At 47.2% G+C, this 8,709-nt stretch overlaps 1 protein-coding gene across 1 annotated transcript; it reads left to right on the top strand.

Annotated features, from left to right (window-relative positions):
• The first annotated feature begins 3,893 nt into the window (after window positions 1-3,893).
• Window positions 3,894-5,104, top strand: LOC148401223 (janus kinase and microtubule-interacting protein 3-like). Its single transcript, XM_088368928.1, has 3 exons — window positions 3,894-3,968; window positions 4,025-4,258; window positions 4,338-5,104. Exons 1-3 carry the CDS (start codon window positions 3,894-3,896, stop codon window positions 4,452-4,454), a joined length of 426 nt encoding a protein of 141 aa, XP_088225054.1. The 3' UTR covers window positions 4,455-5,104.
• Window positions 5,105-8,709: the final 3,605 nt, after the last annotated feature.

Genomic DNA, 8,709 nt, shown 5'->3' with positions numbered 1-8,709 from the left:
GCCCAGCAGGCCTGGCAGTCCCGAGCGGCCGAGCTCCGATCGGCTCATCACCAGCATCGGGAGGAGCTGAGCCGAACCAAGAGAGACTGCGAGAGGGAGATCCGCCGACTGGTAGGACTGATCAGATGCGCGGTGCGTGGCTATGTTCCCAATTTCGTTGTATACCTGCAGTGCAATGACACCTAAGGCATTCTATTCTATTCTATTTCACAAGAAGAAAATGTCCGGTTGCTCGCTTCGCTTTTGTCACAGCAAAGGTGTTCTAGTCGATTCAAGAAAAAAAATTGGCCGGTTGCTCTCTTTGTTTTTGTCACAATTCTGGCAAATGAGTTTGCCCGCCTGCCTGAGCGCTCCCCGTTTGTACATCCAGACGGATGAGATCAAGCTGAAAGACAGAGCGGTTAGTGTTTTGGATGAAGCCCTGGGGCCGGCCACGTCCACCGCCTTCAGCTGCAGACTCAGGCTGCCGAGCAGCAGATCGCTGCCCTGAGGGATTCCCAAAGGGCGGGCCTAAACTACCCTGGAAGTGGGGTCAACGCCGCTACTAGCAATCCTCTTCATTGCGTAAGCCACCTCATCACACACTTGCAGTACGCATGACTTAGTTCGTTGCTGGAGGAAGGTAGCACAAAAACAGTTTTGAACTTTGAACGAGTGCTTGTGTGTGTGTGTTGCGGGGCGTTTTCAGTCTCAGGAGGATCGGGACACGCGACGGTTTCATCTGAAAATCGCTGAGCTCAGCGCAGTCATCAGGAACCTGGAGGATCGAAACGCCCTGCTTTCTGAAGAGCGCAATGAACTGGTAATTTATTGACGGCACGCTTGAAGGTTTGCGCTACGTTTGATGCGCGCCATCCAGCGAGGCACCCATTGCGCTTGCTTATTAGTTGAGCGGCGCGTCGAGTCGGTTGCCTGGTAGATGTCTTTTATTGGGAGCCAAAGCCACGATTCCGTTCAAACCGATGCAAAAGGAATGGATACGTTCTGGCCCGCGTGTTGTGCGTCTTTCACATCCCGCACTTCATGCTTGCAGCTAAAGCGACTGAGAGAAACAGAAAGCCAGTTTCTGCCACTCCTGTACAAAAACAAACGCCTGAGCAGGAAGAATGAAGAACTCTCGCTGGTGCTGTGTCGCCATGAAAACAAAGTGCGCTTTGTCACCCAGGAGAACGAGGAGATGGCAAGCTTGGTAAGTCGACGCGGACAACGGCGGCGTGCCAACAGAGTCCACTGCATTTGTGTTCCACAGAGAAGGCCTAGTTCGCTCAATGACCTGGACCGCGGTTGCGGCCAGCAGGACGGTGAAATGGAGTTCCTTCAAGTTGTGGAGCAGCGGCACATCATCGACGACTTGTCCAAGGTCTTCAGGCAGGCGACTCGGTGCACGTACGGCAGCGCCACGCTCGCTCGCTGTCGCCAGGAAACCTTTTCCGTCCAAAGCTTAGCCGGCGGCCGCCATCCAAAAAATTGGCCCCTTAAATTCCGACCTTTCAAGCAGGAGCATTGTGCGCACGCGTTTGAACACGCTTTAGACTTGTTTTGCCGTTTTCAGCAGCTCAAAGCTCCCGTTTTGTCAGCGCCTTTGCCACTCGCTGTGCGCTGAAAACGACGGACTTGCCCGGCTGCTCAGCCCGTCAACCATGAGCCGCGAGCGCGACATCATTGTCCGTAGGCAGCTAGTGGCAAAATGCACCCTGTTAGAGTTGCGCTCGCTCCAACTTATTTTGCAAGAACCACACGGGAGACAAGTAAGTTCTTTTGGACACCTGCAGGTGGAGAGTCCATCCGTTGTACGAATGAAGTCTGACTCTCGGCTCCTGCACGAGCATTTTAATTAAGAGAAACAGGGTGGGTGTAAGAGTGGATTGAATAGAGGAAGCCCTTGACCTCTAGTCAAAACATAGCAAGGGGTGTTTTACGACTTTGTGTAGGAAGGGATAAGCGATAGGGATAAATAAGGGATAAATAATATTATTTATTACAGGTTGCAGTCAAAGTCAAAGCAACATAATGATACGATAAAGATAATCTGGAAAACCCTGACACACCCTGTAGTTGTCACTTTTGGAAAAGACGAGCGTCCCTCCAATCATCGCCGGTGACGTGTTTTTCAGGCTCTGGAGACAGGAGCTCATGTCAGAAATGTCATTGTGAGTCGCGTTTGTTTCTGCGCCGGAGCCGTTCGTTCCCTTTGCATCCAAAGAATCTCAAAGGCGGATTATTTGTGTCGACAGGAGAGAGATTTGCTGCTACGATACCGACGTCGAGAATCTCTGAGGAGGAACAAAGCGTGAGGTCCTGCAAGGTGGGTCTGTTTGTTTGCGGCTGCTTGGTGTTGCGCAAGATGAAATGGCCTTTTTCTCGCTATCGTTCCTCTCGTCGATTCATCGTGAGGTGTCGCTTCAGTTTGTTCAGAGAGATGTTTGCTTCCGCGCCCGCAGGTCATCGAAACATTTTACGGCTACGACGAAGACGTGTTGGTGGACTCGGACGGATCGTCCTTGTCTTTTCACACCGACAGAACCCCCGACACGGAACCCGAAGAGGTAGCCCGCCATTTCTGCCAGCGTATTGGCACCAAACATTCCTCTTCAGCCTGGAATCGGACTCGTCTTTGCGTCGCGGGTGCTTTGTCGCCGGTCTGACTGATTCTGGTACTAGTGCTGTGTTGCATTGGTGTGTGCATGAAGAGGCGGAGCTTCGCTACCGCCAGCTGACGCAAGAATATCAAGCGCTGCAACGAGCCTACGCTCTGCTAGCCCAGACCAGCGAAGGGGACTACGACGCCGAGAAGGAGATCAAGGTGGCGCCCCTTCCCGCAACCCCCGGCCGGGTCGCAGCCTCCCCGTTCTCACCCAGCCTCGGGTGTTCTCTGGTCTGAAAGGAGGAGGAGGAGCCTCCCTCCTCCTCCTTTCAGACCAGAGAAAAGCTGATGGTAGAAATGGGTCACTATCAAAGCAGAGTAGCAGATCTGGAGTCAGCGCTGAAGCAACAAGGACAGGTAAGCTCATCAATGAGCACACCTTTTTCTCAGACAAAATAGCTACATTCTTCAGTCACTCATTCGTCTGGCATTACTGGACCAACCCCCCCCCCCGAATGTGGCTGGGAAAATGCGGAGAAAAGCAAATGTCATTTTCCAGTCAACCAAAGAATTTGTGGATGAAAATGACACAACATTCCAAAGCTGTCCACGCGTTTGTCTCTTCTAGAATGTCAAGTGGGTGGAGGAGAAGCAGCTGCTGCGTCAGAGCAATCAGCAGTTGGCCGAAAAGGTGACGGAAAGAAAGGCGCTGGGCGGAGTCGCTTGGCGTCACACCCGTCGGGAAGCCCCGCAGATGAGGTCTGACTGTCTTTTCAGGTCAGGCGGATGGAGGCGGAAGAAGCGCGTCTGAAAGAGCACATCCAGGATATCCGAGACCAAAACGAACTGCTTGAGTTCCGCATCCTGGAGCTGGAGGTGGGAAGACTCGCACAAGCGTGTTGAGGCCAGAGATGTGACGGACGGACGGACAGACGGATGCATGCCTCTGCCTTTCAGGAGAGGGAGTGGCGCTCCCCCGTCTTGAAGTTTCTGCAAGTCCGTTTCCCAGACGGCCTCAGCCCTTTGCAGATCTACTGCGAGGCCGAGGGCGTGAGCGTACGTAAGGCGTCCCTCGCAACCCTAACCTTAACCCGAGGTCCCAGAACACCATACATTGCTCCTTGCGCCTTTCCCCCGGACATCGTCATCAGTGATCTGATGAAGAAGCTGGACATCCTGGGCTATAACGCCGTAAGTGTATGTCGAACTCCTTATGTTCGCACTCCACGAGACTCGGCGGCTCAAATGTGACTTTTGGAAGGCTTTGCGCTGAAAGAAGCTTGTTGACGCTGTGCCTTTGGGCTCTTCTATGTTCTGCAAGCAGAAGGGCTACCTGGATGAAGAGTTGGACTTCAGGAAGTGTTCCATGGACCAGGCTCATAAGGTAAGCCGCCCTCAAATCTCCCGCCGGACCACTGATGGACGAGGATTGCGGCCCAGAGGATCCTGGAGCTGGAGGCCATGTTGTACGAGGCGCTACCGCAGCGGGACTGCCCCGCCACGGACGGCGAAATAGCCAGCCACGCTGGCGTGAATGACGTGCTGACGGCGGATCAGAGAGAAGAGCTTAGGAGCGCCGTGGACCAATGGAAGCGAGCCCTGATGTGCGAGTTGAGGGAGCGCGACGCTTGCATCCTCCAAGAGAGAATGGATCTGCTGCACAGCGCGCAACAGGTAAGGGCCCAAAGCCAGCCCGGCACTTACTTGCACGCTTACTGGCTTTTGAATGCCACTTTCCATTTGTCCGTCCTAGAGGAACAAAGAGCTGAAAGAATTCATCGAAGCTCAGAAGAGACAAATCAAACAATTGGAGGAGAAGTTTCTGTTTCTCTTTCTATTCTTCTCCTTGGCCTTCATTCTGTGGCCCTAACACCAGCTGGTGAGTGAGCTCCAGCGGCACCGCACTCGACACCTCCGATACACTGCCAGCCGGTCTCAGACGTTGGCAGACGCTCCGATGCCAACGTATACCCCCCGCCACGGTGACAGAGGCACCGCGTCACACCGGCGCTCATCCAATCAGAAGGCAGGAAAAGCAAATTCACATGCAGGGCACTTTTGAACCAGAAGAGAGCGCCACAAAAAACGGTTGTTGCCCCAAACGCGCACTAAAAAGGGTCAGAATAACAAGAGTCCCACTGGCCAGCCGGGGCCACCCGTCCAGCTGTTTCTTCAGGGGGGAAAAAAATTGGAGTCACCGGTGAGTACATTTTGCATTTAGCTCTGCTTTTCTGCTACTGTCTTCAAGTGTGTGGCATCCTGCGATCAAAGATTCAGCCAACCCCAAAGCGGTTGACCTCAACGTCCCACCACCATGCCTACCAGAGCAGGTGACGTGATGCTTTGGACATCCTTCCGTCTCAGATGCCCAAAAGTACTCTTTGCCACATCTGCGGCAATACGGTGTCTTTTCAAAGGTGCAAATAAATCCAGCGTGGGCGGAACACGCACGTCTTCGGTTTTTCCCGCTTTGTTTGTGTGACAGCTGTTGTGAAAATTTTATACAAATAAAGTTGTATAGTACAGGTTTGGCCAAGCCGCAACTCCCGAACCGCATGCGGCTCTTTTATGTTCATATCAACATTTGTGTGTGTGTGTGTGGGGGGGGGGGTTGTGCGTGTTGGCTTCACTTGAGTTCAATTTGGTATTTTGGTCAAAAGCGCATGTGGTGAAATTCCACAAAGTAGGATGGGCAAACACATTTCTTTAAACTATGAGTGTCAATTGGGCTCTCGAAATGGCAGGGAAAAGATGCACAGCAAAACGAAAATACGTAGATGAACACAGGACGTTTTAATCAGAGTGGGAAAGTTTCTATTTTTTGTTGAACGTGATGGCAAACCATTCTGCCTGATATGTCAGACCTCAGCGCATTTCAAAGATTCAAATCTTCAGCGCCATGCACTTCAGCTCACTCCATGCTAACATTGATCAGGCGTCGAACCCGCAACATCATGCTTAAGAGGTGGCCATGCTAACCAGTGCGCCATTATGTCAACGCATAATAACTAAGTCTACTGATCAAAACAGCGGTTACTATATGACGTCGCTACGTCGTGGTCACGTGACGCAGACAAGCCGTCAATGGACGTGGGCAGAGTTAACTTGTTTAAAAGGGAGTGGGCAGAAGAAATATTTAATTTATTTAAATCTATTTTGAGTGCACACCATTATGCCAATGCATAACAACTGTAAATCTACTAAACAAAACAGCGGTTGCTATATGACATCTGCCACGTCGTGGTCACGTGACATACGTGACGTCGATGGGCGTAACTTTCGCCGGAATTCAAATCCGCGGGGAGAGTTAACTTGTTTAAAAGAGAGTGGGCAGAAGAATTATTTAATTTATTTAAATCTATTTGGTGTGTGCGCCATTATGTCAATGCATAACAACTGTAAGTCTACTAAACAAAACAGCGGTTGCTATATGACGTCTGCCACGTCGTGGTCACGTGACGCGGACGTGACGTCGACGCCTACTTTACATCCCACCGATCACAGGACCCCTCGGCTGCATAACCGTGCCCCCTTCCCAACCAATCGGATTTGCTATACGCGAAAACGACGCCAATGGAAAGAGCTTCCGCCCAAATTTAAATCCGTGGGCGTGGCTCGCAGCAGGAAGTAGGAAAATGGCGGCGATGTTGACAAAGACACAGCGGATGGTAACATACGACTAACAAGAGAAATATTTTTATTTTCTGCTTGCAACTGGACCGTCCAGAGCGTACACGGTAAGTACAACTCATCGTTTTTAAAAAGAAGTACTTTTGTTGCCCTGAAAAGCGAGTGAGCGTGGCGTTTGTGGGGGACGTCGAATTTCGACGATTCTTTCTGGTCAACGGTTGTAAATGATTGTGTTGATTAAAAAAGAAAACTTGATGTAACTCTACTTTTAACTGCCGTTTCAGATAGATTTGGAATTGCATCACATCCAATTTTGCCTAGAGCGTACACGGTAAGTAACACTCGTTGTGTTTAAGGAGATTTACGTTTGTAATAGCAGAAGTGTAGCCGCGTTCCGTTGTACGTGTGAATGTTGGTCCAGGCGAAATGTTAATGTTTAATTTCATTCCTTTAGGTTCCACGGTGTTTGTTGGCTGCAAGTTTTCCACTGCAAGAAGAGGCTCATATCATTGACCAGGAGCGAGCTACAATGGTGAGTAGCCATAACATTTATGTTAAACACTTCCTATTTCATGTCTAACAGTACTTGATTTAACAAATAACCATAAATAAATACAGTGTGGGCACTGAAGTTAACATATGTGATTATACTGCCTAATCTGTCACCGAGTAGATTGTTGCAAAGTAATATAAGATCCAAAGTTGTAATTCAGAATAGTTTTCAAAAGAAGGCCATTAGAATTATATACAAGTCTGATTACCCTGAACAAGCTATTAATTAAATCACAAATTCTTCAATTCAAAGATTTGGTAGATTATCAGACAAATAATGTCTAACAGTAATTGATTTAACACATCACGATAAGTAGATTGAGTGTGGGCACTCTCAAGTTAACATATATGATTATACTGCCTAATCTGTTACAGAGTATGTTGTTGCCAAGTAATGTAGAATAGATCCAAAGTAGTAATCCAGAATAGTTTTGAAGAGGCCATTAGAATAATAAACAAATCTGATTACCTTGAACATAATAACAAGCTAAGTGTTTAATATGTCCTATGAAGTCAAAATTGGGCACCATCATGTGGTGAAATTTGGAATTGCATCACATCCAATTTTGCCTGGGAACAAACAGATTAAATAAGTCTTAGTTTTGAATAAGACACTCCTTCTCAAACAAGTAAACTCTGCCCATTTCGCGCAGTAGATGTTCTGTTAATATCTAGTATTTATACAAAGTCATAATTTAAATTGCTTTCAACCTTCATTCATCGGTTCAACCAACATTACTCGCTCTTATTACCAACTTGTATTGATTTAACTAAGCGTTTAATACTTCCTATCAGGTCTCAAGGCAAGATTTGGCAAAATACAGTTTCAGCAAATCCAATTTGGCCAGGGAACAAAAATAGATTAAATAAACTAAATAAGTCTTCTTCCCATTAAATAAATCAGAAAAGTCTGTCTTGTAACCAGTCCTCTTCAAACAAGTAAAGTCTGCCCATTTTGTGCCGTAGATTTTGTGTCTATGCCTAGTATTTAAGCAAAATCATAATTTAAAAGACTTCTTTCCTTCATTCACTTTGGAAATTTGGAATTGCAGCAAATCGAATTTTGCCAGGGAACAAAATAGATCAATTAAACTAAATAAGTCTTCTTCCCATTAAATAAATTAAAAAAGTCTGTCTTGTAACCAGTCCTTTTCAAACAAGTAAAGTCTGCCCATTTTGTGCCGTCGATTTTGTGTTAATGCCTAGTATTTATACAAAATCATAATTTAAAGGACTTCATTCCTTCATTCACTTTGGAAATTTGGAATTGCAGCACATCAAATTTTGCCTGGGAAGAAAAGTAGATTAAATAAATTTAATAAGTCTTACTACTTCCCATTAAATAAATTAAATACGTCTTACTTGTTCCCACTCCTTTTCAAAAAAGTAGTTTAAAACGAGGTCCCTTCACTCAACCTTTAACCCTATTTATTCACCTTCTAGGCTAAGTGTTAAAGGCTAAGTGTTAAAGGCTAAGTGTTAAAGGCTAAGTGTTAAAGGCTAAGTGTTAGAGGCTAAGTGCCAGAGGCTAGGCGCCAGAGGCGAGTTTTTGTGGGCTGAAGTTTTAGTGGGGTTAGTGTGAATACAATCCAAAAGAATACAACAGAATACAATACAATAGAATATAATACATAGATTAAATTCAATAGCGCTTACTACTTCCCATTAAATAAATTAAATACGTCTTACTTGTTCCCAATCCTTTTCAAAAAAGTAGTTTAAAACGAGGGCCCTTCACTCAACCTTTAACCTCAACCCCGCACGTCACATTGTGTTGTATCTGTGAATGTTGGTTGTGGCCAAATGATAGTTTTCTTTCATTCGTTTAGGTTCCACGGTGTTTGTTGGCTATGTTTTCCACTGTCAGAAGGATGAAAATACAAAGTACAACGCTTGGACGTGGGCGAAGACGTCACCGGTGAGTCCTTCCTTCCTATTTATTT

This window comes from Syngnathus floridae, chromosome 2 (assembly GCF_059516105.1).
Source record: "Syngnathus floridae isolate MCC-2025c chromosome 2, RoL_Sflo_1.0, whole genome shotgun sequence".
NCBI lineage: Eukaryota > Metazoa > Chordata > Actinopteri > Syngnathiformes > Syngnathidae > Syngnathus > Syngnathus floridae.
This window is presented reverse-complemented; position numbering and strand designations above follow the sequence as displayed.